The sequence below is a fragment of the Marmota marmota genome, unplaced genomic scaffold, assembly GCF_001458135.2.
Source record: "Marmota marmota marmota unplaced genomic scaffold, marMar, whole genome shotgun sequence".
NCBI lineage: Eukaryota > Metazoa > Chordata > Mammalia > Rodentia > Sciuridae > Marmota > Marmota marmota.
The window spans coordinates 60,784,150-60,811,296 of NW_025999968.1; the positions used below are offsets into that span (position 1 = coordinate 60,784,150).

Sequence of the window (27,147 nt, forward strand, 5' to 3'; positions counted from 1 at the left end):
AAGCAGTCGTGGCCCTTCCCCGTCTCTGAGTGAGACAGTGCTCCCAGGGCACAGACTGATGTGCAGTGCACTTGCTGGAGGCTGGGCCGGGGCTCCAGGGACCATGGAGCTGGGGGGAGGCCTACACTGTCAGGACCCAGATTGCAGGGAAGCAGTCAGGACCCTGCCCTGGGGGAAGCCTGCCCCGCGCCTCCTGCTGCAAAGGAAGACGTCGTCAAGGGTGAACCTCAGTGTCTACGTCGACTTCTGTGACCAAAACGCAGAAAACCACTGGGTGGTCCAGTAAAAGAAGAGTCAGATCTTTTAAAAAATATGCTTCCTGAATCTAGGAATGTCATGAGGAAGCAGTAAGAGTCTGGGAGGATTCACTGATCCTGACCCCAGGCACAGGGAAGGGAGGCCTCTCAGCCATCTGTGCCCACCACTTGGAGGAGGGTCTGTGAGGCTGGCTGAGGGGAAGGACACACACACGCGGGATTATGAAAGGCAGCCTGGTGCTTGGCTGGAAGGAGGCAGCAGGGCCATGTCACAGGACTATGACGGGGCACTGAGCTTGGTTCTGGGCTTCTTGGCAGCCAAGGCAAAAAGGGGAACTGGGTTGTATTGGTTTGTTGTTTTTGTTGAGAGGAAGCGTATGCCTGTGTTGGGAAGGACAGAATTTTTTCACGATACTGGAAAGTGTGTATTCTATGAGTCCTTACACAAAGGGCTTTGAGGCATCGCATAGCCTGAAAATTCATTTTCTTTACTATGGTTTTACAAAAAAATTTTTTTCCAAGTGTCCTCATTGATGCTTTTTATAGAACTAAAATTCTGACCTGAAGACGCTGCTGCCTGCCTTTAGGCCACCTACTTTAGATGCAGTTCCCACTCCCAGATGGCTGCTAGAGAGCCAGGCTTTTCCCACCCAAAATAGAGCTTTAATTCTAGCTGAGGACCAGAATAGATGTCGGGCGGTACGTTGGCGTTTTGCTCCCTGAAGCTTGGATTTCGATAGGAAAGCACAAAGGGGTATGGAGCAGACTCCGCTGGCCCCCTGGGGCTGTGTCCTGATGGGTCCGTGGTCCAGTGGATGACTGGCTGGAAGCAGAAGTCCTGTGCAAGCCAACAGGCTCGCGGGAGTCCGTGTGGCCCGCAGCCCTGGGTGGGTGGAGGCAGGGTCCCGGCCACAGCCCTGCAGCCTCGCCTGGCAGTGGCCTCAATGAAGATGGTTTCTGTCTGTGCCACAGTCCCCACGGTGCTCTGCCTCCTGGTAACCACCAATTCTGAATCACACTCAAGCCACACGCGCAGAGCCGTGGTGTAGACTGCGAGCACTGGGTCGGGGGCTCTCTAGCTTGGCTCAGTGACATGGGGGCTGCGACGTGAACCTCAGGCTTCTGTTGACTTTCTCCTTCCTTCATCTCAATACCTAGCATCACGAAGCCATCCAGAACTACTTTCCAAAATCCCTGGCAGGGCCTGGGCCCTTCGTGGGATGTTTCCAAGGGAGAGGGTTGCTGCCTCTTTTTTGAACTAACAGGTTTGATTCAAAGTTGGGCAAAATGCCACGGTGGTCCTGCGTTGGCCCACTGGACTCGGCCCTGGGCTGAATGGAGGTGGGGCTTCTTGCCTGCACGGAAGGTGGACCACCCTCCCTGAGGCTTGTGCACACCCATGCCACCCTAGATTGTCCTCCGATCCGTGACTACGTGGCCCTCAACGTCACCAGCAGCAGTTTCCGGGTGTCCTGGGGTTTGAATTCCACCCAGAACCACACCTTCCACGTCCAGCTCCAGCGGGGTGAGCTGGTGCTCAGACGCGCCTGGACCAGCGACCTGGGCCTGGAGGTGGCTGGGCTGGAGGCCGGGGTGCTGTACGGTGTGCAGACCAGCTACCAGGGCTGCGGGGCCAACGTCTCCGCCTGGCTGACCGTCAAGACAGGTAAGGCCGGGCCAGAACTCCAGGTGACCTGGCGGACTTGTCTTGCTATCCCAGTTCCGCAGTCCCCGCACGTGGTGTGGTTCTTCCTGTAATCAGGCCACCAGAGGTCACTGCCTACCTGCAGCCTCCCTGTCCCCCTGAGCTTCCTAGAGCTTGGCAGGCTGCCCCACGGGCCCTCCACAGGATCCCCTGCTCCCTGAGTGTCTCCTCCAGGGCTCACTCTGATGTCTGAGGGGACGGCCTGGGGCTCTCTGGGGCCACCTTTGTGGCACATGCAGGGTCATTGAGTGGACAGGCCAAATGCAGTAACACGAGGATGGTGGCCGTGGGGAAGCAGGCAGCTGTCCCCACACTCGCTCCCACAGGGCTGTCTACCTGTCTCCCCACCATCAGAGCCGAGCTGCACGCTCAAGTCTCCACCACCACACGTGCCCCGCTTCCCATGTGACACACGTGTGCTGACACAGTGCACACCCCTGTGCCTGGAGGCCACTTTCCCCATACCTAGGTGACACCCTCACAGCTAGAACTCAGGGTTGGGAGGTGGCTGGTGTGGCTGTCCAGTCTACCAGGTGGCCTGCCCAGCTCTGCCTGCTCGTCCTCACCCCGGGGGGTCACGGTAGTAGGCAGACCTTCGTCTGGCTAGGTATCAGGGTGGGCGCTCTCCCCAAGGCTGGCCTTTGTGGCTGTGGGTTGTGAGGTGAGGAGTGCATCCGAGACATTCTACTCCTGTGTCCCATGTGTGTGCCCTCAACCTGGAGCAACGGGGGCCCCAGGCTGGGGGTCAGGCTCAGAGCATGGTGAGCACTGAAATGGCTTCATAAAGAGCCTGCTGGGGTCTGTCCAGTGCACAGAGATCCGTGCAGCGACAATAGCTATGACTGTGGGTGAACGAGCGGCCCTGATGACTTGGCCTATGCCCCTGATGAACAGATTCAGGGCCAACCCCATGCAAAGTCATCCCAGCACACAGGGTGGGCACCCAGAGGCCCCCAAACCCCAGCATGCCAAGCCTTGACTTGGCGCAGGGTCTCCAGTTTCCCAGGACCCCCCTCCATCTCTCCAGGGACAAGGGGAGGGGCCTTTTTTCCCCTGGAGGAAACCGAGGCCTGAGAGATGGTCACTGACCAGGGAATCTTCTCATACCCATCTGTTATTCACACTCCTTCCAGTTCACCTGGGATGCGCCACTCATGGCCGCCCTCTGTGATGCCAGAGCTCTCTCCACTGGGGCAGATGGTAGGAATTTGCAGCTCCACCCTCCACCCCAGGCCCTCATGAAAAAATATCCATGTTCCCATGCTAGGGAAGGGTGATTCAGAAGGTTCTAGAAGACTTCTGAAGAGTCAGCCTCTTCCACTCTCCGGCCTTGATTTCTTTCTTTCTTTATGTCGCAAAATGCCTTTTGTCAGTAGAGGCCTTCTAGAGTGCTCTCTTCGCTTAACATTGCATTTCCAATGTGGCCTCTGTGCCATCTGCACGTTGGGTGGGTGAGACTGCAGCAGCGGTCACCCAGAGCCTCTGGATGCAATCTGGCTGCCAAGGCCCTGGGGAGGCTGAACGTCCTCAGGGCTCAGCAACTGCATCTTGTGATGCTGACCAGGCAGAGGTAGGAGGGGCTCGCATCAAGGCCCGAAAGCCAGGGCCAAGCATGGGGGTCTCTTGCTAAGAGGGGGGGCCCAGCCTGGAAGTATCTGGGGTTTCACATTCTGGGTTTCAGTTACCTGCAATCAACTGTGGTGTAAAAACATGAGAGGGGAAAATTCTACAAATAATTTGCAAATGTTGAATAACTTCTATTACAGCGTGTTGTTATGATTCTATTTTATTATTAGTCATTCTTCCAGTTCTTCCTGTGCCTGATTTGTAGCCTAAAGTTTATCCTAGGAGTGTGTGTGTGCTTTGGGGGTGCACTGGGCATCCTGGGAGGTCTTGTTTGGGTCAGGAGTCTGTGATGACCTCCTTGGTCCTAAAGCTTGCTAACCGAGCTGAGCCAGGGCGGGGTCAGCTAGCCACTGTCCACACTCAGCAGCATCCAGAGAGGCAGCAGGGCCTGTTTCCGATGCTCCTGACCTTTTGACTGTGCACGTGATGAAAGTGACATGAGTCACCCTGTCCCATTTGGAGTATTTTTCCCAGCATCAGAGTAACAGCAAGCTTTATGGCTGATGATAGTTTGCACAGGACAGAGGCAGGGCTCTTAGCACTGAAACCGGGAAGATTCCAGCAACTGGGGCCAATTTGTCACCCTAATTTGGGGGGCCTGGGTTGGGCCTTGTGTTCTGAAGAGGCAAAGGGAAGCAGCAGCCCCCTGGGGAAGGACAGTTGAAGGGACCTTCCTACCCCACAGGTGCTGGTTGACCAGTTCCTGTTGGAGTGGACTGTGGGGTTTGCACCTGGCTCCTCAGTGTTCCTGTCCTGGCCATAAGTGTGGCTTATGTTAATCAGTCCTTTCACTCCATTGCAGGTATAAACATGGTAAATCGGATTTCCCAGTTTGAGCTCAATCTAAGGTTCATGCCTTGATCTATTTTAAAAAAATCTTTCCTCATCAAAAAATAGACTTTCTAGAAAACTGTCAGAGCAGCAGGTGGCTTTGAATCCCAGGATTTCAGCTATTCTGCACCACTGTCTGTCTCAGATGCCCAGGTTTTTGGACTTACAATAAGGATCGTGAACTGCAACCTGAAGGAGCAGCTACTCAACTGTAGCAGCGTGGAACACAGGGACTTCTCCCGACAGCTGCTGCAAGAGGTAAAGCCAGATGTGGCCCCAGACTCCTCACCTTGGGTCCTCTGGGCAAGGACTACCCATGGGAGGGCAATATGCCCAGCTCCTCCCCTGTGGTCATGGCAAAGTCACATGTCACTGCAGCCTTAGGCAGGCCAAGCCCAAATCACACAGTAATGGCTTACCCCACCCAACCCTGTCCCTGAACAATCTGTCTTCAGAATTTGTGTTTGATTGCAAGGTCTACACCACTTGAACACACAGCTGGATCTGCTGTTGAACCATCTGCTTGGGAACCTGTCTTTCTACAATGGCGTAGCTTCACCAGTGAAGCATTTACCAATCATCTCAGCATCCCCTCCTCCTTGTGGCTAACAGGAGATGTCCAGTGCGCAGCCTGGGAGTCAAAGCCAGTGTTAAATACCATCTATCCATAGATGTTGAGCTGGAGAGGAAGTGGCTTACTAAATCACCAAGAATTATGAAAGGACTGAGCTTTTACCTTTGTTGTGAATGAATAGGCTGCTGCCACAGTGTCGTAAATGTGGCAAAAGACAAGAGATCGCTAGGTCAGAGACAGAGCCCTTGTCATTCCCACAACTGCAAGTGGCCTGAGCATGATGTTGGGCCCTTTTGGCTCTGTTGGGTGTACAGGTGGATGGATGATGCCCATAAAGGGGGTCCAGGTCACAGCTGAGGAACCCCACATTTAGGGAACCCAAATCTTTTATAATAGGCTGCAGGCAAAAGTGCCTAAGCCTTTCTTCAGAAGGAGATGTTATCTTTGTTATACTGGACAGTAAACAGGGCGGTCTTTGCTCTAGAGGGAGCCACCATTACTGTCTCCCAAGGCTGTTCATAATATAAACACCCTTGGAAAGACAGTCTGGAACAAAAGGGCAGTTAGTGCCTCTGTTTGCAGGATGTGTGGAAATGCAAGAGCCTCACAGAATGTTGCTTCCCAGCATTCATCTACAGGGGGAAATTAGCTTTTGAGGGTTCTTAGAAAACTCTTTTCCAATGTTAATTTCTTTGAGCTCACAGGAACTGCGTGGCAGAAGGTAGGAGGTAAGGCTGGTGTTTGATAGAACATAGGTGACCCTGAGCCCTGGGCTCTGTCTGTGTATTTTCTGGAGACACAACCCAGTAATGAGGGGAACAGCTCCAAATAGCCATGGAGACTGTTCCTTGGTATTCTTCTCTGTCAATCGATCAGTCCCTCAATAAATCCAACAGTCTATCTGACTCTCACCCACATATACAAATCACCTGCATGCCCGACTTCAGAACATCCAGAGTGGATTGTTCATCTGATGCTGCAGGTCTGGAAGCTTGACTGTAGAGGTCACTCTGGGTTCTCCAACAAGACCAGGTCAGGCTCGACTGACTCAGGGAAAAACATGATTTGAGAGGTGTCTCTGCTGCCATGTCTGAGCCCTGTCGCCTCTTCTTGGCTAGGTCGAGAACTCCTTCCCACCAGCAGTTTGTGACCTTTACCGACGTGGGAAGCTGAGGATGCAGATGGCGTCTCTCCAGGCGGGAAGCGTGGTGGTGAAGCTGAGGATCACAGTGCAAGACCCCGGGTTTCCAGTGGGCGTCTCCACTCTGGCTCCCCGGCTCCAGCTGCTGCCTTCACGCACAGTGTTCCAGATTGACCAGCAGGGGACGGCTGTGCAAGGTACGCACGGGACTGTGCCGCCAGGATGTCCCTCTGCTGGTTGTGCTCTAGGAGACTTTATTTTGAGTCAATCTTTCTTTATCCAAAAGGAGATAAAGTAAAGGAAAGCAAATTTTTATCTGTTTTTCTCCATAAGAACCAGGGGCCGGGGTCAGGCCCCCCGCTCTGCACCCCACTCCTCATGGCTCCAGGTAGGAGGAGGTGCCCGGGGAAGGCACTCTGAGACAGGGCTTATTCCCTCTGGATGGTGCCTCTTGTTAATTGCAGGCCCAGAATATTGAGGAAAATAGGGCCAGGGGTCCACCTGGGGACAGGGAATGGGCATTCCCTGTGTCTGGTCAGGGCCCGCGCTGCAGGTGTCTGTGGAAGTTTACCCGTGGGCCTGTTTGATTAGCTCACATGCCATTTCATTTTACTCCCCAGAGAGCCAGCCCAGGTGAAGGCCAGCAAGGCGTCCACCTGTCGGTCTGCTCGTCAGGTTGGAGGTCAGGCTTCCAGGAGGGGCTCTTGCTCCTGGGTGCTGGACTCCGTGGTGTTTGGCAGACTCTGCCTCTCCCCCAAGGAGAACAGTCCGGAAGTGTCTGGCCCGTGTCCTCCTGTTTTCTGGGCTCTCTCTGGCCCTCTTCTCACTGGCTCTGTCTTTTCTGTCCCCGGCAGACTGGGACGAGTGTGCAGACAGCTCGGAGCACGACTGCTCCCCCGCCGCCGACTGCATCAACGTCGAGGGCTCCTATACCTGCCAGTGCCGCACAACCAGGGACGCCAACCCCTCCCGGGCTGGCCGGGCCTGTGAGGGTGCGTGTCCCCAGCCCCGCTCTGGGACCTGGGGGAGGAGGGCAAGCTATGCAAGTGTCCATGGAAATGTTTTAATTTTCTTTTAAAACCAGAAGAAAGAGAATAATATGATGCTAAATATATACAACAACAAATTCAGCCTGTTCTGTCCACTTTTATGCCAGTGTAGTTGTAAAATTTAATTTTAATAGATTTTTTAAAGGAAGGGGTACAGGAACCCACCAGTCACCATGAGCCCCTGGGAAGGCAGATTCTTTCCCGGGAGGCCTCAGACTGGAGAGGGAGTAGAAGCCCAGGTGAGCTGGACGAAGGCCTGTGGGGCCTCTGAGCCCTGCTCCGCCACCTCTCGGCCCCAAGTCTTAGTGCAGAGGCCACTAGAGTGCTGCTCAGGGAGCAGAGAGCCACCTGCAGACTCTAGATGCTGTGGTGATTTGCCTCGTCTGCCCTGGACAAGGGTGTGGGCAGTGGGGGGGCCAGCCACGCCTGACATCCATGCTGAGGCCTGTGTGGCAGGAAAGAGGAGTAGGAAAGACCCTGCATTTTTAGCAGACTTGGGACACCAGGCTCTGGCTTGGTCACCTGAACACACATGGGCTGCCAAATTCCCACTGGGGTCTCCATCCTCAGACAACTCACCACAGACAGGGGGCTCCAGGGGTGCAGGAATGGGGGTGGATGCCAGGTCTAGCCAGGGGGAGCTGTCCTGGGACATTCAGTGTCCATCCTGCCTTCCGAGGTGTCCACTGCTTGTCTCCCACTTCTCTTACTTATCCAATGTGGACATTAGAGTTGAGAGCAACTAGCACCAAGTCCCACTCTGAGTATAAACTGGGCAAACTGTCCCTTTCCCCTGGGGGTCAGAGCCCTGGGGGTCCATCTCAGGCCTGTGAGCACTAGGCCCTGCCTCCGGCCCTGGGTCTGCAGCCCCCAGGTGGGTTCCTGTCTGCTTTGGGGGGGGTCTCAGCTTCCTCTTTGCAGGCAGAAAGCCCCATCTTGCTGACACGGCCCATTAAACGCCACAGAGCCTGCCTGTGTCCCTTTGGGGTCCCTGGGGAGGCAGGGCAGTCCTGTTTGATGGCCGTGTCTTCCCGCAGGGAGGACTCGGGTTGTGGGAGGAACTGGGGGGGCTTTGCTCAGATGTTCCTGGTGTCAGATGGCGGACGTGTCTTGCAGGTGATGTGGTGAGCCCCACGGGAGGTGAACTATCTGCAGCAACAGGGGTGACAGCTTCAGCCCTCGGCACAGGGACAACCACCCTGTCCCTCAGACCCAGGCATCCATGGGACACCCTGTCAGCAAGCCAGGCCCAGACCCCAAGACCCCCACCCAGGAGAGGGGGCAGTGGCACAGTCGGGAACAACAGGAACAGCACAGGGCAAGGCGTGGAGAAGGAGGCGCCCAGTATGGCCCTGGGCCTGGGGACCAGCCAAGGGAGCACCAGCACCTCTTCCTTCAGGGGTCCTGGGCCAACCCATGTCTCCCCTCAGGGGGACACGGACAGCCCACTGGACCCCCCTGGACAGTTACGGGGGAGCCCCACCATGGATCCACTCTTCTGGCCTGTGCCTGCGGAGCACCCCACGGGCCACGGTGTGTGGCACACCAGCCTTCCCACTCAAAAGACATCTCTGAACGCCACAAGACTGCAGGACAAGGACCCTGGGCCTTCTCCCTGGCTAGACCTGGTGTCCACCCCCATTCCTGCCCCCCTGGAGCTCCCTGCCTGTGGTGAGTTGTCTGAGAATGGAGACCCCAGTGGGAACTTGGCAGCTCGTGTGTTCAGGTGACCAAGCCAGAGCCTGGTGTCCCAAGTCTGCTAAAAATGCGGGGCCATCTCTGTCATCTTGTGCAGGAGGAGACCCAGGCCCAGAGCAGTGGGACCTCAGTGGTAGTGTCTGGTCCAGCCTTCCCCTCTCCTCTCCTCTCCTCTGCCTGAGGGCCCCCGTGTGCAGCAGCTGGGGCAGAAGTCAGCCAGGGAAAGAGCCTCTGCGGCGTGTGTAGCCCTCCAGTTGCTGGAGCGACCCTGAGTGTTGGGTGCCAGCAGTACCACCATCCCCAGTGTTCTGCTCCCTGGCTGGCTAGAGCCCTCAGTGTGTCACAGCACACCACACTCTGCACCCCGGCTTTCCTTCACCCCACACTGTATGTGCCCCAGTCCTGTGGAGCCTCCTAGCAGTTCTGCACCCCCAGCTCTTCGTCACCTGGCCATGCTGAGCCCCAGCTCTCCCATACCCCCAGCTGCCTGTACCACCCACCAGCTGTGCTACCCCCCCCCCCCCAGCAGATCCACTCTGTGAGTAGAGGGTTTAGTCATCACAAAGCCCAGGGGACAGCCCGGGAGAGAAGTTGCTCCCTGCAGTGAATAGGCCTGGGTGGTGACAGCCCCCCAGAGGCTACCCTGGCATCTGCATTGTGGGTGTGCAGAGCTGGTTCAGCCCTGGACCCCAGCAAACTGGACTAACTGCTGAGTGTGAGCTCTGCCAGGTGTTTCCTCCGCCCTGCCACCTGAGCTCCTGGTGGAGCTCTCTCTCAAGCTCACATGGGCCAGGATTGTCCCATCAGGAGCCACAGGCTCCCTGTTGGATCAGCTCTCAAGGTCAGCAATGCCTCCAGGAATGTCCACCTGGGGTCAGGTGTGGGCAGCCTTGCTGAGGAGCTGTCCAGCACCTACTGAAGAGGCCTCATTGGGGCAGTTACAGACCAAGGGCTGTGGCTGAACCTGGCTCTGGAACAGAGCGGAGCCAGGACCTGTTTCCTATCATCCCAGGGGGCAGGGGTGCAGTTCTAGGGAGCCAGGCTAGGGGGCCCCGCGAGGACGCCCCAAGGGGTGCTGGGGTGGTGCTGGGACGGCCAGCACTCCCCCTGCTGGCTCTCAGGGGACAAGCGTCAAGCATGGAGAAGAGGAGGTGCTCCACAGATATTCAGAGAAGGACTGAACGAGGTCGGAGACGGGACTTGGTCCTCGGTGTCGGGAGTCCTCCTCTCTAAGAACACCTGGATAGATTCCACTTTGGCCTTTGTATTCCACTTCCTAGCCCCTGTTCCTATCGAGAGGGTCACGGTCTCCAATGTGACCAGCACCAGCTTCCACCTGGCATGGGTGGCGAACCTTACCTTGCACCCTACCTTCCGGCTCTCCCTGGCCTCCCCACGGAGCCCTGCCGTGGGCCTGGAGACCCGAGGCACAAGCATGACTGTGTCGGGGCTGGAGCCTGGCATCCTGCACCTGGTGGAGATTGTGGCCAAAGTGTGTGGGGAAGAAGGTGCCCGAGCACACCTGAAAGTGAGGACAGGTAAGGGCTTCAGATCGCCTGTCGCCAGGTGTTTTCACCAGGGCACGTCATCGTCGGGGTAGTGGGCCCAGCCCTCACCATTTGTCCTAAAGGGAGGGTCAGAAAAGGGTGAAGCAACGGCAGGAGCCCAAGGCTGGCGAGAGCCCGGTGGACTAGCGGGCCGTTGGGTTTCCACGTCCCTCTCACTCCACTCAGTCAGCAGGACAGGAGTGGCACCTCAGGGGCAGTTGGCCTGACCGTGGCAGGGAGGTGGCTCTGCAGAACGTGCCCAGTGCTGCCCATCTGTGCCCTCTGGTACATAGCAGGGAAGTGCTCATGGTGCTGGTCTGTCCCCTCCCTCGACTCTGTGCACTTGGCTTTCAGAGAGGTGCCAGTCACCTACCAGTGGTCCCCAGAGCCCAGTGCCATAGGCGGAGGGATGGGGATAGAACTGAGTTGTGCCCAGCATGGACTCCAACATGCGGGAGCAGGTCCCTATCCATAAGCACACAGTCAGATGACCTTCTTCTCTGTTCCTCATTAGCCTGTCACCTGGATATTTTCGGAGCATGTGACTCACCTGTGTGAAACTGCAGGCAGTCCTCAAGTCTCAGGGAGCTTCCCAAGCATTGATGTGGGGTCTCCAGGGTGGGGGGTCCCATCTTTGGGGGTGCTAGAGATGACCTACTGCGGTGCAATTAGAACAGCTTAGCACTTTTTTTGGTCTAATTCAAAATGCTAATCAGCCTTGGGCTGGGAAGTGAGAGAGCAGCATGTGGGAGTTCATGGCCAGCAGGAGAGGGAGGTCAGTGTCGGTTGGATGGCCAGGCAAGGTGGCCTCTGAGTCCGAGAGCTGAAGCTGTTCCGTAAGGTTCTCCCTTTCTCTGGAGGGACAAAATGTACATGGGCCTGTGACCCCGTGCCTGAGGCTGGGTCTACATCCATTTTCACCTGTGTCCTTGTCCTGCGTCAGATCAGCTTGCATATGCCACCTGTCACAGCTCTGGATTCATGGCCTTCAGGTGCAGTGACAGCAATGGCCCCAGGACATGGGGCTTGGGGTTCATCCAGGAATGTGCAGCTGGACAGCTTTGTGGTGTGTATAAAGACCGAGAAGTTCTCAGGGGACACACTTTAAGCCCCCAAGAGGAGAAGCTTGTCCTTCTCTCTCACTGCCCACTCACCCTGGCGTGTAGCGAGTGCTTCACAAGTATGTGGTGATGGCCTGAACAAGGAGGGATGCGTCTGAGTGCTGTCCGGTGTACTAGAAGGCCCATGGAGGGCAGAGATTCAGATGGCACCACAGTGGGACTGCCACACACCCTGGAGCCAAGGAGCTGTGAGGGGAGGGGACACTGACCAAACCAGACTTCGGCTCCCTGCCATGGTGCAGGCTGCCATCAGAGGCCTAGCAGAGCCCTGTGTCCTGGTTCCCTGGGACACCCGTCTACAGAGTAGCCCTGGCCTAATTATTTGCTGGAGTCTCCCTTTGCTCTCAAAGCTGTCCTGGCTTGCAGGTGACAGCCCTGAGGGAGACAGCTGTGCAGGAAGAGTGGCAGGGCTGAGCAGGTCCTGCAGCCCCGGGAGGCTCTCCCCTTGTCCCTCGTACTCTGGAGCCCCGTGGGCTGTGTCTGTGGTGTCGGGCTGGTTCTTTCTTTGTGGAGCACAGCTTGGCCTTGGCTTGGTGTTCTGGCCAACATGGAAATATGGCCACGGGACGGAAATGACAGTCTGTGACCTGCAGCATTGCTGTTCCAAATATGTCTTTTCTCCATCCTGCAGCCGCCCAGAAACTCAGTGGCAGAGTCAGACTAGCAAACGTCAGGTTTTCAGAATCCTTGTGCAATTCAAGCAGCACGGAGCACCAGCGCTTCCTGGAGCTCTTTTTCAGAAGGGTGAGTGGGCGGCAGGCCCTTCTGTCCTTTTGGGAGGCCAAGGGCGCTCCAGCCTCATCCAACCAGGAGTCAGACTTGCAGGCTAGGGGACTCCTGTTATAGGAAGGTGGCTGGGACTACAAGCTTTGGCATGGCCCTGGTGTCCACCAGACCAGCACAGGCCCATCTGGAGAAGGGAGACACACTTTGTCCCCTGCACACCCTGGCTTCACACGGTTTGCTGTTCATTGTAGGACCCCGTGAAGCAGAAAGGCCCTCCCCTGCTTAAAAAGAGCCACACAAACAAAAAACTTTAAACATTGAGATCTATTTCACATACTTAAAATTCACATTTTATGTTTTTTATTTTTTAATTTTTTTGTGAGAGAATATATTTATTAATGATTTCATACATACATGCCTACTTTTTGCAATAAATTCATAAAACACTACATAAAATATGATATTAAAATAATGCATTTAAGATAAGTTTATAAGGAATATTTTTAAAAGGAAAACATACTTTTGCAAATAATTACTTTTTCTACCCGAACGGTAAATCCAGATTTTCTTTTTTTTTTTGGGGGGGGGACTACATTTTTTTTATTGGTTGTTCAAAACATTACAAAGCTCTTGACATATCATATTTCATACATTAGATTCAAGTGGGTTATGAACTCCCATTTTTACCCCGTATACAGATTGCAGAATCACATCGGTTACACATCCACATCTTTACATAATGCCATATTAGTGTCTGTTGTATTCTGCTGCCCTTCCTATCCTCTACTACCCCCTCCCCTCCCCTCCCATTTTCTCTCTCTACCCATCTACTGTAATTCATTTCTCTCCTTGTTTTTTTTTTCCCATTCCCCTCACAATCTCTTATATGTAATTTTGTTTAACAATGAGGGTCTCCATCCATTTCCATGCAATTTCCCTTTTCTCTCCCTTTCCCTCCCACCTCATGTCTCTGTTTAATGTTAATCTTTTCAAGTGCACACCTTAACCATATTTGCAAGATTATACCGCCATCACGACTATCTAATTCCACATCATTTTAACATCCTTAAGAGAAACGCTCTACCACTGTGAGTCACTCCCCTCTGCCTCCCCCTGCCTCTGGACACCACTCCTGGGCTTTCGGTCTCTGGACTGCCTGCTCTGGACTGTCTTGGAATGGAAGCTCACAACCTGTGGCGTCTGTGTCTGCTCCTTCCCCTTAGCGCCACGTCTCCAAGGTTCATTCTTGGAACTCCTTTCTGTGGCTATATTGTCCCATTGCATGGAAGGACCACATCCTGTTTGTGCAGACACCACGTGGTAGACCTTGGCTGGCTTCCACTTCTTGCCTGTTATGACTAATGCTGCTATGGCGCTAGGTCACCTGCATTTACAAAAATTATTTCTCCTACTCTTTCTTGTGCTTCATCCCTGCCACCCCCAGAGTGTTCTTTTTTAAGGGCATATTGTTCCCACTTAGCAAGGGAGAAATCTCCATAGTTTTGGTTAGGGTTACATTGGTTTGAAGGGATGGTGCAGGCGCTCACCCTTCCACCCGTCTCCTCCCTCTAGTGGCAATTGGATGGGTGTAGAGAGGGGTTGGCAGCGCCACCCAGTGGTGGGTGTGACAGGTGATTTGGTTCAACCCCTCAGCACCCCAGCTGGTAATGAGTGCTGCTGCCTCTGGGAGCTGGCCCTGTGGAGCTGTGTGGACCTGGGGTCCTGCCTCCGCTATTCCGGGATTCCAGCTCCTGTGGTGGCTCCATGGTGAGCGTCACCACCTCCTCTAGGTACAGGGGTAGTTATATACACTGACCTTCCAGGTGGCCTGGTGGCCCAAGGAGGGACAGGCAGCCACATCTCCACCCTAGGTTTCTTGGTTCATCTTTCCCAGTTAAACTCTTTCCTTCTTTGCCTGTGTTTGAGGATAATTGTTTTGTTTTGTTTTGTTTTTTTTAATCTGGAATCTTAGGATAGCAAATAATTGTATGACAAGATGTATGCAGAACATGGAGACCACGGGTTAAAGAGGCACCCGACTCATCATCCTCTCCTGGGAGGGCCTGAGATCCGTTTGGCATGGTCACAATGACTCAGGACTAAGCAGACCTCCCCACGGAAGCCAGGGGCCGGAAGAAGCCGACTGTTACATCCGTATCGATAGTGACAGCAGCTATCCGTGTCACCACAGGCAGATGTGGGGATGGGCTTTCTGGGGGAGTTGGCCTCTGACAGGTGACAGTGGTTGGTGGCTCCTATGACCTCTCACTCACGCTCCTGCTCTCTGTGTCTCTGAGCTGAGTTGTAGGTTTCTGTGTCAGCTGGAACCCCCATGTTACAGGCAGGGTCCTCTCCTGTGTTCCTGCTCCGTGCTTGACCTGTCCGCCTGGTCTGGGGGAGTAGCAGGACCCTTCTCAGTATCACAGACTCTCCCAGGTGTTCGGGCTGGCTTGGGGACTTGCAGACAGGAAAGGAGCGCAGAACCAACCTGTGGCCTTGACAGTTTTGCAGAGAGCTGGCCGTGCAGCCGGGCAGGACCCCAGGAGGAGCTGTCCTTAGGACCAGTGACCCATGTCCTCAGCAGGCCACTTTTCTCACATGGCTTTTAAATCTCAAGGTGAGGGACCGCTTGCCGGCCACCCTGCGTCAACACATGGACTCCGGCGGGATCCGAGTGGACGTCACGAGCATCACCAACGGCAGCGTCGTGGTGGAGTTTGATTTGCTGGTGACCGTGGACCTGGATGTCAGGGAGGTGTCTGTGGCGTTCCTCTGTGCCCTACAGAACTCGTCTCTGCTGGAAGCGAGCAGGGACAGTGCCTCCATATGGGGTATGTGAAGGCTAGGCGGTGGGGACCTCCCCCAGGTTCAGAACTGGAACAGCAAGAGGCCGGCTGCTGCCTTTGGTTTGGGGGGATGTGCCCATGAGCCTCCTCTGTGGTCTTTCTGACAAACCAGCGGGGACTGTGGGATAGATGGGCCCCTCCTCATCTCTCTCAATGCCTTCATGACTGCTAAGGCTCAAGGGTTGGAAACATCCTCAGGTGAACCTGCAGAGACCCAGGGATGTGCTACCTTCAGAAGTCGCTCTGCCCTGCCCCTGCTGCCCATTTTGGTGGACCGAGGGAGATGCGTTCCCCTGAGCAAGCCAGATTCCTCCCAGGCAGTCTCCCAGAAGATCCTAGTGGGGGCAGAGGGCAAGAAGAGCAGAGAGAAGAGACAAGAGGTTCTTTCCTCAGATCATGCTTGAGAAGAAATGATAAGCTGGTGGCGGGGGTTCATGCCTATAATCCCGTGGCTCTGGAGGCTGAGGTTCAAAGCCAGCCTCAGCAATTTAGCAATATCTTATCAAATATTGGATAAATAAAATATAAAAAAGGGCTGGGGATGTGGCTCAGTGGTTAAGCTCCCCTGGGCTCAATCTCTGGTACCAAAAAAAAAAAAAAAGAAATGTTAAGTGGCTATGAGTTACATGTATGAAAAATTGAAGACTTCTTAATTGAGGATTAATATTTTCTGACTTTTTGGAATGAGAAGAATTTACCAAAGAAAACTGGATTTCCAGAAGAGAGGCTGAAATCCTTGACTACATAAATACACAATTCTTTTCCCTCAGGTGCTGGGGGTTGAACCCAGGGCCTTGTGCATGCTGAGCCAGGCTGTATCAGTGAGTCAGGCCCCAGCCCTGAAGACCCAAATCTTCTACATCAAACAAAATAAAGGCACCATTATAAAGTGAGCAAAAAAATGTTCAGTAATCTGATGAGGAATAATATCCTAAGTTTAGGGAGATCACACAAGTAGACGATAAATAGCAAGAACCCTGTAGATAGGTGCCCCAGGGACCCAAAGAGAAAATAGAGAAGACGACGCAAGCGACTGACAAAGAGGGTCACCTTCAATGACACGTAAAGAATCTTCATGTTGTAATGTGTGAGTTCCAATGAAGGCTCCATGAGCAGGGGCGTGAGGGGTTGCTGGGGGTGGAATTTGCTCCCCCTTCTCAGAAATCAGTCAGCTGTAGACACCAAGTGCTGCACGGGGGTCCCTCCACCTTGGTGTCGGAGCATCACTTCTAGGACTCTCAGGGCTCAGTTGGGACCATGTTTTTGATGTTTTTTTGGTGCTGGGGATTGAACCCAGGGCCTGGTGCATGTGAGGCAAGCCCTCTACCAACTGGGCCAGGTCCCCAGCCCTCATTTTTTTACAACACATTCATCTTCAGGGTCACTTTAAAAGCCAAAGAGCTGGAACTGCAGCAGTCCTGGGGTAGGAAGTGTACTAAATCATGTCCCTGGCACATGCCGCTGTCCATGATGAAAACGAGGCTTGCTGGGGTGGAAGGTGCTGGAAAGACAGGGGAAGGAAAGAGGCGGAACATGCTTGGTGTCGGTGGAGGCTGCGACCCAGGGCCTCTCCCAGGCCAGGCAAGTGCTCTACCACTGGGCTGCGCGGGGCCTGGAGTCTGTCTTAAGAGACCAGGTGGAAATAAGCCAGCTCGCAGAATTGGGGGTGCTGGGTCTGTGCTCTGCTTTCCTGTTTCCCCCAATCTTCTGCAGCAGGCCTGCTGCTGAGTAGCTAAGCAGCCAAGTGTGAGGAGGAAGGGCAGGAGGCACAGGCCTGGGGCGCAGGGAGATCGGGGGCCTGGCTGCTGGCTCTCTCCAGAGGTTGGGGGACGACCCTGCCTTGCTGGCACCCTCGCCCTTGCACGGCAGCCTCTGCAGACGCCCCGACAGCAGCTCCCCGCCACCCCAGCAGCCCGTGCCCTCCAGAGCTGGCCACATGCACGTGGTGTTCTCTCCTGGGGTCGTTTCAGTTTTGCCTCCAAGGACCTGCTCTCCCCTCGGGGCCGTGGTGAGCCATCAGCCTGGTGATGATGCCTCTCCTACTGCCACCCGCGGGCCCCACGATGTTTCCTGTTCTGTTCTCTAAACTCTGGCAGATTATGACGAGTGTGAGAGGCAGGAGGACGATTGTGTGCTGGGGACATCCTGCCGGAACACCCTTGGGTCTTTCACCTGCAGCTGCCAGGGAGACACCCCGGACTTCCACGTGGAATATTCTGGAAGACCCTGCGAAGGTGACAGTGTCATGATCCCCTTTCCAGAACACCGTCCCACAATCTGTTCTTTCAAGGACTCTCATGAGTGGGCTTGTTGTCCTGGGGCGAGTTTCCTGGGTGCACGTGGGGCGTGTGTGCAACATGCTCTGCTTAGGGTAGAAGCAGGAGGCACAGAGACCGAGTTGTCTCTGACCAGAGCCTGTTCAGGGAGGGCTTGCGGAAGAGAGTCTTGGGGCTGGTCTTAAGGAGCAGCTAAGGAGGCACATGACAAGGAGGGCAGCGTGGCAGGGTGTGTTGGGGGGTCACTGAGCAAGAGAGGCTGTTGAAGGTGGTCAAGGTCCAAGCACATAGTCGGGTGGCTGCAGGACGAGGTGCTGGGGTGTGTGTGGGGAGAAGCTGCACAGCACCAGGGGAGCCCCACCGAGGTGAAGGAAGGTCGCCCCCAGGCCAGCAGGGGCCAGCAGGGCCGGGAAGGAGGATGTGAGGCCCGCTGACCGGAGCCCGGGGCCTGGGGTCCACGTGAGCACAGGGCACCTGAGAACGGAGGCACGCCCTGGAGGCCTGACGTGATTCCTGGTTCTCGTGGGTGTTCCAGTGGAGTGTTTGGGGCAAGAGGGAATCCAGGCAGGGGTGAGGGGCATGGGGTCCTGAAGGGAGGCTTCATGGCCCATGAGTGGCCAGCCTCCAGCCTCCGGGGACAGGTGATTTTCCCTGCCCACAGCTTGGCACATCCCTGCATTATCCCCTGAGGTCCCCAGCCACAGGTGCCCCTTGTGCAAAGTGCAAAGCTGGCTGGCACAGCATGCCGTGTGCCACTGTGGCTCAGCCGGCTGTTCCCTGTGTGGCTGCTGCAGGGTGTAGTGACTCCCCAGCTCTGTGCCCACCCAGGTCAGCCCCACAGAAGCCCACCCCTTCCCTTGGTCTCCTTGTGTCTGCAGGAAGCTCTCCTGGCAACTTGACCCAGGCCCCCAGCCCAGAGCAGCTCCCCACACCAGTAGGGACCAGGGCTGCGCTCAGGCCAGGTGACAGGCCCACCCCCCAGGACCTGCGCCCACGGCTGAACCTGACCGGTGCAGTCAGGGTGCTCTGTGAGATTGAGAAGGTGGCCATCGCCATCCAGAGACGCTTCCTACAGCAGGAGGCCATCCCCGAGTCCTCCCTGTACCTGGGACAGCCCTCCTGCAACGTGAGCAGCAGCAACAGCACCCACGTGCTCCTGGTGGCCGGCTGGGGAGAGTGCGGGACCCTTGTGCAAAGTGTAAGTTCGGACATGGAATGCACACTTGGGTGCAGGGTCTGTGAGTCAGCGGGTCCTCAATATGGGGAGGGTTGGCGTCTGGTCTGGAGGGCCAGGCAAGACCCTGGCTGCTGAGCTGTCTGACTCTAAGCAAGGGAACCCAGCAATGGAGGTCAGGATCAGCCCAGCCTGCACCAAAGAAATAGGAAGGAGATGTGAGCTCCATCCTGCAGCGTTCTGGTGCAAAGGGCCTAGGGTCCGTCTGAGTCAGGGTTCAGAGAGTTGTCCCACTGCAGGCAGAAGGGAGAGGCAGGAGTAGAAGAGGCAGGACAGCCAGGTGTCTTGTGGGAATGTGAGTGTGGACAAGTGCCCGTGGGTCTGAATACACCTATGTATATATGTGAGCATACAAGAGTGTACATATGCACACAGTGAATGTGCCTATACACATGCACAGATACACGTGTGCATGCATGTGCATGTGTGCAAATATGCCTGTGTATATGTGTGAGCATACAAGCACATGCGAGTGCACATACAGTGAACACACCTATGCATGAATGTGCCAAGCATGTGCACATGTAAGAATATGCCTGTGCATGTGTGTTTGTGTACATGAGTGCACACGTGTGTGCATACATGTGAATATGCCTACACATATGAATGAACATCCCTGTGTGCAGGTGTGTGCACGTGTGTGGATGAGCCTGTGTGTAGTGGGAACATTCACGAGTGTACATGTGCATATGAATGTGCCTATGGACATGTATGAATGAGTGTATGTGTATTAGTCAGATTTCCTTCACTGTGACAAAATACACGAGATAAATCAACTTAAAAGAGGAAAGGATTACTTTGGCTCACGGTTTTGGAGGTTTCAGTTTGTTGGCCGTTGTTCTTGGGCGTGTGGCGAGGCAGAACACTATGGCGGGGGCGCATGGTGGGGCAAAGCTGCCTCGTGGCAGCTGGGAAGCAAAGGAAGAGAGAGGAAGGGGCTGGGTGCTAACACCTCCTTGGAGGGCACGCCCCAAGTCCTGCCTGGGGGCCCACCTCCTCAAGGTCCCACCCCTTCAGGTGGCACCGTGGGCTGGCACCAGGCCTTCAACACATGGACGTTCCAATCCAAAATGTAGCAATGTGTGCAGGCACTGACTGTGTGTGTGAGAGTGTGTGCACGTGTGTAAATGTGTTTGATACATCTGTGGGTGTGCACAGTTGTGCCTGTGTGTGAGTGGCTGAATGTGTGTGTGTGTCTGAACACATCCATGTGTGAGCATGTATCTGTGTGCATGTATGTAAATTTGCATAGCTGTGTATGTGTGTGTGCAAATGGGCATGTGTGTGAATGTAGGAGTGTGTTTTGTGTGTGATGTTTTACATGTACATGCATGTAAACATCACAAGTGTGCATGTCTGTAGTGCATGGCTGTATGTGTCAAGGGTGTGTGTAAATGTGTGCATGAATCTGAGCATAAATGGGAAGATAGGTGTAGGTGGGCCCACGTACAATTATGTGTGTGTGAGTTGAACATGTCAGAGTGTGTTGCTAACATGTGAGTGTGTGTGTGGTTTGTGTGTGGATGTATCTGTACACATGTATGAGTGTGAGCGTGGGCAAGCAAGCTGAGCTTGTCAGTGAGTGTGTGAGTATATGGGTGAGTGTGCATGGCCACTGCGTGGGTGGGGATGTGGTGGCATTTGTCAGAGTGACTCCGTCAGAGGAACATGGCTCCAGGTCTTCCGGGGACCTCAAGGCTCTGGACTGGGACGTGGCCTGGGAAACTGTCCTCCTGGGCTGCAGACCTTCGCATCCCTGTGCACATTGCCCCTTGGGTGACTCTGGGCCTGGAGGTCCTGGGGTCCACGTGGGCACCTCTGGGCCCAGGTCCTGCTTCCTGGAAGGCGGTCTCCATGTCCACGTGGGCCCCACTCTCTCCCTCCTCTCTCCGTTTGAATCCCTGTTTGGGGAAGGGCTGGGTCCTCCTGAGTCCAACTGAGGGCCAAGCCCCAGGCGCGGGGTTGTCCCCCTGGAGGAATGTGCCATCTGTGGCAGGATCTTGGCCACTCAGAGAAGATGCAGTGGTGCAGGGACCCTCTCGGGGGGGCTGGGGTACAGGGCCATGCCTAAGCCCTGGGGAGGGCCACCGTCTTCATTGGGAGCCTGTGTTGGCTTTGGGTGGGAAAGGGGCCTCTGGCAGGGAGGGCACTGGACAAGGGGAGCCCTTTGGGAAGGGTCTCCTCTTAGAAAGGGAAGGCCCAGGTAGTCCCATGGGGTGAGGGGAGGTGGCCGTGGTGGCATTAAGGAGACAGAAAACTCTCAGGGGAGTTCAGCTGTGGTTCAGACCAGCAGCTGCTGGGCCTGGTGGCAGCATGCCTGGCAGGGTGGACCGTCCCGCAGGCCTGGGACGGCTGTGTGAGGGGTGGGACGGAGGGGACGGTCGGCAGGGGTGCGGCAGCTGATGGAGGAGCTGAGAGCTGTAAGGACGTCCTTGCCAGGGAAGCCAGACGAGAGATGGCAGTTCCTAACATCAGGGCAGGAACCCAGGGGCCTGGGCTTTGTCCTTGGAGGCCTGGAAAGCAATGCAAGGTCTTGTTTTCTAGAAGAAAGGGTGGGGAGGGCCACATGCCCTGATCCTCCCAACACCTGAGCAGACTGGGTGTCGCAGGTGCTAATGACACTTAGTCCCCTGACTCTGGGCCCAGGAGTGTTAGCCAGTTTAGGGCTGAGGCTGGTGGCTCAGCAGGTCTGTGGGTCCAGTGAGGTGCGGTGCCCTGTGCTCAGCCTCAGGCCCTGGAGGGCCATGAGGCTGGTGGGACCCTCACCCTCAGGCACTGCCGGTTGGAGCTGGGCAAGCTTGCTCAGAGGGATAGGTGGGCTGCCGGTGAAACCAAGAGCCACAGGCACGGGGGTGACTGGTGGAGGTTGACAGGGTGACTCCTGAGGAGAGCCTCAGACTCTGGCCTTGGGGCTGAGCAAGGAGCCCAACCCTGGGGAGGGGAAGCAGGGAGACCCTGGAGGCCGGGCGGGGACAAAGACAGGAGAGGTAGACTCAAGGGACAACATGGTGGTGGGTGTGGAGTGGGCTGGAGGGGCAGGAAGGCGCGGTCAGCCGGGAGAGTGGAGGCCATTGCAGAGTGTGCATGTATGCAGGCTCAGTGTCTGTCCAGCACGACTGTTTTCTCAAAGCCCCCAGTAAGGAGCCACCTGCAGGATCCCAGTGGCTGCAGAGACCACCCCCCCACGCCCCCTCCAGCCCTCAACTCACACACTCAAGAAGACTCATCTGGGCTTTGTTCATTTTCCTCCAGATGCTGGGGGGTCTCAGAGGGAGGCGAGCAGCAGCCTCAGCCTCAGGGCTGCTGTGGGGAGTGGGCCACTGAGGGGAGCCCGGCAGCTCTCGGCAGCCCCGTCCTGAGCCAGGACTCTGCGTCCTGTGAGCGGGGGGGCCCTGGCAGATGGCGGCCGGGTTCTCAGGCCCAAGCTAGCACTGGCCACAGAGCAGGCATTAAGGTGCCGCCAGCAGAGGTCTGCGTCCACCATGGTGCGTGGGTGTGCTTTATATGCCAGCTGGTGTCCCCCAAGTCAGTGTCTCCTACAGGGACAGAGGAGGGGCCTGGAGATGGAGGCCTGAGTTCTCAGTCGGCTGAGCACCTGGTGTGACAGCTGCTTTCAGCAGGTTCAGGGCCCGCTGAGGAAGGGAAATCCATCAACCCTGCGTGCTCCAAGCTCAGGACCTCTCAAGAGGTTTTGAGGGTTTTCAGGAGCCAAGGTTTCCCTGGGGACTTCTCTGCACCAATGCAAAGGACTGTGTGCCGTTGGCGGGTCGTGCCTCCTTCTGGGGGGACGCGGCTGGAGGCAGAAGCCAAGGCTTCCTGCTCTCTTTGGCAATCTACATCAGGAAACAGTCATCAGGGGTTTTACCCTTTGGGGGGTAAGCTTTAAAAAGAACTCCCAGCACCCAGAGCCGAGGCCTACAGCTCAGTCAGGAGCCTTCTGGACCCTGGGAGCTCACTTACGTCCCTGTTTGTACCCAGAATGTGACAAACACTGTAGTGAGGACCATGCTGAGGAATGACCTGTCCCCAGAGGGAATCATCCACCACCTGAAGATCCTCAGCCCCATCCACTGTGCCTTCCAGAATGACCTCCTGACTTCCTTGGGCTATGCCCCAGAGTGGGGGTGAGTGTCAGGCCGCTCTGGCCACTCCACGGCGCCAGTTCCTCCCTAGCACCTTGATCTTAGGGGTCTTTATGGTTTCCACCATTTGAGACCCTTTCTTTGAGGTTGACTATATAAATAAACAGTGGCTGGGGCCTGATTAATACTGTCAGCTTCCCCAATCCTGTCTCAGTCCAATTTAGGATTGACCAGAGGAGCTAAGTATGCACCCCTCGTCAAGCAGCAAGGAGGCCGAGCCTCTCCGAGGCACCCCTGGGGCTCCGTTCCTGTGAGGCTCTCTGCCCGCTGCACCTGCCCAGGAGTCTCTGCCAACACAGGTGGGGGCTGACCCAGGTGGCCAATCTGTGCCCACAGCCCCCATCTGCTCTACTGAGGGGTTCTCATCGATTTCCACACTTCTTTGGAGTTGCTTTTGGAGGCGGCATGGGTCAGGGTGTGGCAGAAGGACCCTCCTGAGTGCCGCTCCCCCCTGCAGCGTTCACACCATCCTCGAGGACCTCCACGGCGCTGGGAATTTTGTCACCGAAATGCAGCTGTTCATCGGAGATTCTCCCATCCCTCCAAACCACAGTGTGTCCGCCAGCGAAGACATCACCATCGAGGTGGGGCTCTGCAGACAGAACAGCAAGCTCAAGGTGGTCCTCACGGAGTGCTGGGCCACCCCCTCCAGCAACGCCCGGGACCCCGTCACTTTCAGCTTCATCAACAACAGGTAGGGCTCAGGGGATGCTGCACCCGCTGCCCTCCTGGCCTGTCGCCTGCTGGGGACTCCTGGAATTCCCAGGCCAACACTGATGTCGACCCGGTTCAGAGGACCTGGTGACTCCCACGGGGCCTGGGGGACGCAGACAGACACAGTCACGAGGGAGCCACCTGAGAGGCCAGCAGGGCCTGCGTGTGCTGAGACGCCCTGTTTCCCCCTCAGCTGCCCCGTCCCCAATACCTACACCAGTGTGATCGAGAACGGCAACTCCAGCAAGGCCCAGTTTAAGCTGAGAATCTTCTCCTTCATCAATAACTCCGTGGTCTACCTGCACTGCAGGCTGCGTGTCTGCGTGGAGTCCCCCAGAGCCACGTGCAAGATAGTAAGTGTCTGTGCTCCTTGACTTACGGTTGGCACAAGTTCGAATTGTTATGAGGAAGCAGCTCTGTTAATAAGAGCTGGGACTCAGGGGCATCTGACTGGGGACACTGGGCTCTGCAGGTTGGTATTGGAAGGAGGCAGTGCAGCAGAGGCCCAGGGAGAGCTGGGGCACCTCGGGTATGTGGCTGGCTGGACAACCTTGAGGCTGTGCTGTTCACCTAGCTGTCCCAGCAGCCCAAGCCCCTCCCCCAGGTGGCCAGCTGAACACTTAGGCGCAGAAGTGCTACTTAGCCTGGTGTGGACTCTCAACATTGACAAACATTACCAAATATCAGACGCGGTGGTAGATTTTTCCTTCCCTGTGCCCAACATTCTCGCAGGGAGTGTGAATAGCTTTACGTCTCCCTTCCTCACACCATTGAATTTGCAAGGTGCTCTGCAATCCTGAGTTTCAGAGCTGTTCTCTAGACCAGTCATAGGCAAAGTGACCCACGTGTGGTCACGCGCTGTCCGAGGAGGAGCCGGCTCTGCGGGCCTTTTGTTCAGACGACGTGCGGGGGTGTCTCTCCTCTGGAGGATGTGCTTGCTCCTGGGCTCCACCCATGCCTGTTGGCAGGTCGTGGATAAGAGAAGAAGCACCATGTGGCCAACTGAGTTAATGTCACCTTTTCTCAAATAGTAGACTGTCCTACGGGGAACAGATGATTCCCTGTGACAGGTGCTGGGGGTACACTCATGTGCCCACCTGGACCATTCAGTCCTCAAAAATCATGAGAAGGTCACAGGCACAAGTTTCCCTCGGCAGGAAGTGCCGGTCCTGTGGTCTGTGTGGTCTGACCTTGACATAGGTCTCCCCTAGCTCCTCAGAAGGGCATCCATTCATTTCCAGGGGTGCTGTAACAAGGTACACAAACAGGACAGAGGACGAATCAGAAGCCCCCGGTCTCAGCTGAGGTCAGAATTCCAACTGCAAGGTGTCGGCAGGCCTGCTCCCTCCCGGGGCCGAGAGGGAGCTCTGCCCAGGCCCTCCCAGCCTCAGCCTTTCCTTGGCCTGAGACACGGTTCTACCTCTGTGCGTATCTGTCTCTGTGTCCAGGTGTCCCCTTTTTATAAGGACACCAGCCATACAGGATTAGAGCCCTATGAGCCACTTGAACCTGAGAAGGTCTCAGTGACATGCGCTGGGCTTAGGAGTCCGCGTTTTTGGAGGACACAGAGCCACCATGGCAGGCAGAGTGAGCTGACTGCCCAAGGCCCCAGCGCAGGCACCTGTTTGTAAGGCAAAGGCACTAAGAGGAGCGATGGCAGCAGCAGCCTTTGGAGGAGGCATGAGGGACTCAGCCTCCCCTGAGGCGTGGTCACTTTGGTGGCCAGGGTCCTCCACCTCCCTGGTTGGTGTGCTCTGCTCCTCCTGTCCCAGGCATGTCCCACCTGGGAAGAGCCACTATCTGGTCTCCCGCTGCTCCCATGCCCCGTCTAGACTTACCCACCCGTGACCTGATGACCAGGGGACAGAACTCTCCCAGGTGACCGGCCTCCCTGAGAGGGAGTTAATTCCCCATGGTGTTGCGACACGAATTTTGACCTTTTCTCCTTTGAACAAACAACAGAGCTGCAATGACTTCCGGTCACCGAGAAGCAGTAGAGGTTCTGAAGTGCAGCAGATGTCCTGGGGGCCCCTCGTGCGGGCACAAGGTGAGTCCACAGGAAAAGAGCCCATTAACCAGCAGGGGGCTCAGGGAGCAACTGCTTCCAAACGCGGAGCTTTGAGTCTCCTAACAGACCCGTGGTCGCAGAAACGGCGGTGGCTGAGCTTGTCCTTGGGTCCCTGTGAGCCAGCAGGATGGCTCTCTACGTGTCACGAGCCTCTGGGGAGATGGAGCTCGGAGTCAGACACCGCTGAACAGGGCTGTTTTCAGCTGGCCCTGGGGAGCCAGGGAGGTTTTCTGGCCTGGGTAGACACGGTGGGTGAAGGGGAAGGGGCTCAAGGGGGAGGCTGTAAACAGGTGGTGTCCAATTCTTTGTGTGTGTGAAAAAGCTGTTGTATTCAGAAGATGCAAAAAAAGAAGCCCAGTGCTTCCGTTCTCCCTCAGTATAAACCTTCCTCAGCCAATTACATCTCACGTAGTCTCAGAATCTGGTTTTCAGGAAAATGAGTTCTTTTTTAATGTGATCTATCAGATTTTTTTTTGTTTGTTTGTTTGTTTACTGGGGTTTGAACTCAGGGGCAACTGACCTCTGAGCCACATTCCAGCCCTGTTTTGTATTTAGAGACAGAGTCTCACTGAGTTGCTTAGCGCCTTGCTTTTGCTGAGGATGGCTTTGAACTCGAAAACCTCCTGCCTCAGCCGCTGGGATTACAGGCGTGGGCTAATGCGCCAGCTTGATCAGATTGTTTTGAAAAAGTCATGGTTTTGTGGTTTGAGGACATTTGACAGAAACCGTCAGATGTCCCCAACTTTCTTCTCTTCCCTTCCATAGTGAGAGAGTTCAGGTGTAGCTGACTCACAGCTCCCGGGAGGGAATCTGGTTCCCAGCCTCCCTGGCATCTAGGTGTGTCCATAGGAGTGAGTTCTGGCCAGTGACAGGCCCAGGGACAGTGGTGGCAACTTCAGGGACACCCTCCTTAAAAACTAGTATGAAACTAGTAACTAGTATGAAAAATTTTGGACTTGGAATTAGTAGAACTGAGTATGATTGTTAGGCTATGATGTATGAGTTGGGAAGTGTCGCGACCCCTCGCCGGCAAGGGAAAACACGACACAGGATTCTTCTTTCAGCAGTTTATTCAGGCCTTGAGTCATGTATCATCTTCTAGCACCCCGCTGCTCGACACGCCCAAGCACAGCTTAATAAAGCCCCCCGCGTCCCAATCCCAAGCCGCCACGTGGATCTCTCTCATAGGGTGGTAAGGGATTGCGCGCCAACTCTCCATAAAAGGAGTTGTTTATCACAGGCCACAGTGGAAGCCGGCGCCATCTTCTAATGGCGGCCACGGTCTATAAGAATGGCTTACCACAGTTCCCCCTTCTGTTTTATATAACAATGCAGGCAAAAGCAGAGGTCCTATCCCACTGTGCAGAAGTGGCTGCAATGTATGGTTCAGTCCTAAGGAGGCGCCTTCCCCAGACCTGATCCCATATCAGCCGACGCCTTTTTTCGTAGGGCGGGGCGTGGACGTCAAACCCGCATGCAATAGGACATGCTTTCCTTGAGGTCCGTTGAGGGATCACTCAAGTGCAGTGCCTTGCCTCGCATCCTGCATCGTGAGGACGGCGAGAAGTAGGATAACACAGGTAGCCTGGTAA

The 27,147-nt window shown here is 55.6% G+C and overlaps 1 protein-coding gene across 1 annotated transcript in view; it reads left to right on the forward strand.

Moving 5' to 3' along the window:
- The window catches only part of Umodl1 (uromodulin like 1), a 52,779-nt gene that overhangs the window by 18,738 nt on the left and 6,894 nt on the right, over positions 1-27,147 (forward strand). Inside the window, exons 7-20 of the mRNA XM_048803708.1 lie at positions 1,669-1,923; positions 4,565-4,677; positions 6,112-6,331; positions 6,989-7,126; positions 8,300-8,854; positions 10,162-10,419; positions 12,181-12,293; positions 14,893-15,106; positions 17,218-17,355; positions 18,276-18,595; positions 22,610-22,755; positions 23,231-23,467; positions 23,681-23,840; positions 25,450-25,534. Of these exons, the coding sequence (XP_048659665.1) occupies positions 1,669-1,923; positions 4,565-4,677; positions 6,112-6,331; positions 6,989-7,126; positions 8,300-8,854; positions 10,162-10,419; positions 12,181-12,293; positions 14,893-15,106; positions 17,218-17,355; positions 18,276-18,595; positions 22,610-22,755; positions 23,231-23,467; positions 23,681-23,840; positions 25,450-25,534 (2,952 nt within the window). The remainder of the gene's footprint in view (positions 1-1,668; positions 1,924-4,564; positions 4,678-6,111; positions 6,332-6,988; positions 7,127-8,299; positions 8,855-10,161; positions 10,420-12,180; positions 12,294-14,892; positions 15,107-17,217; positions 17,356-18,275; positions 18,596-22,609; positions 22,756-23,230; positions 23,468-23,680; positions 23,841-25,449; positions 25,535-27,147) is intronic.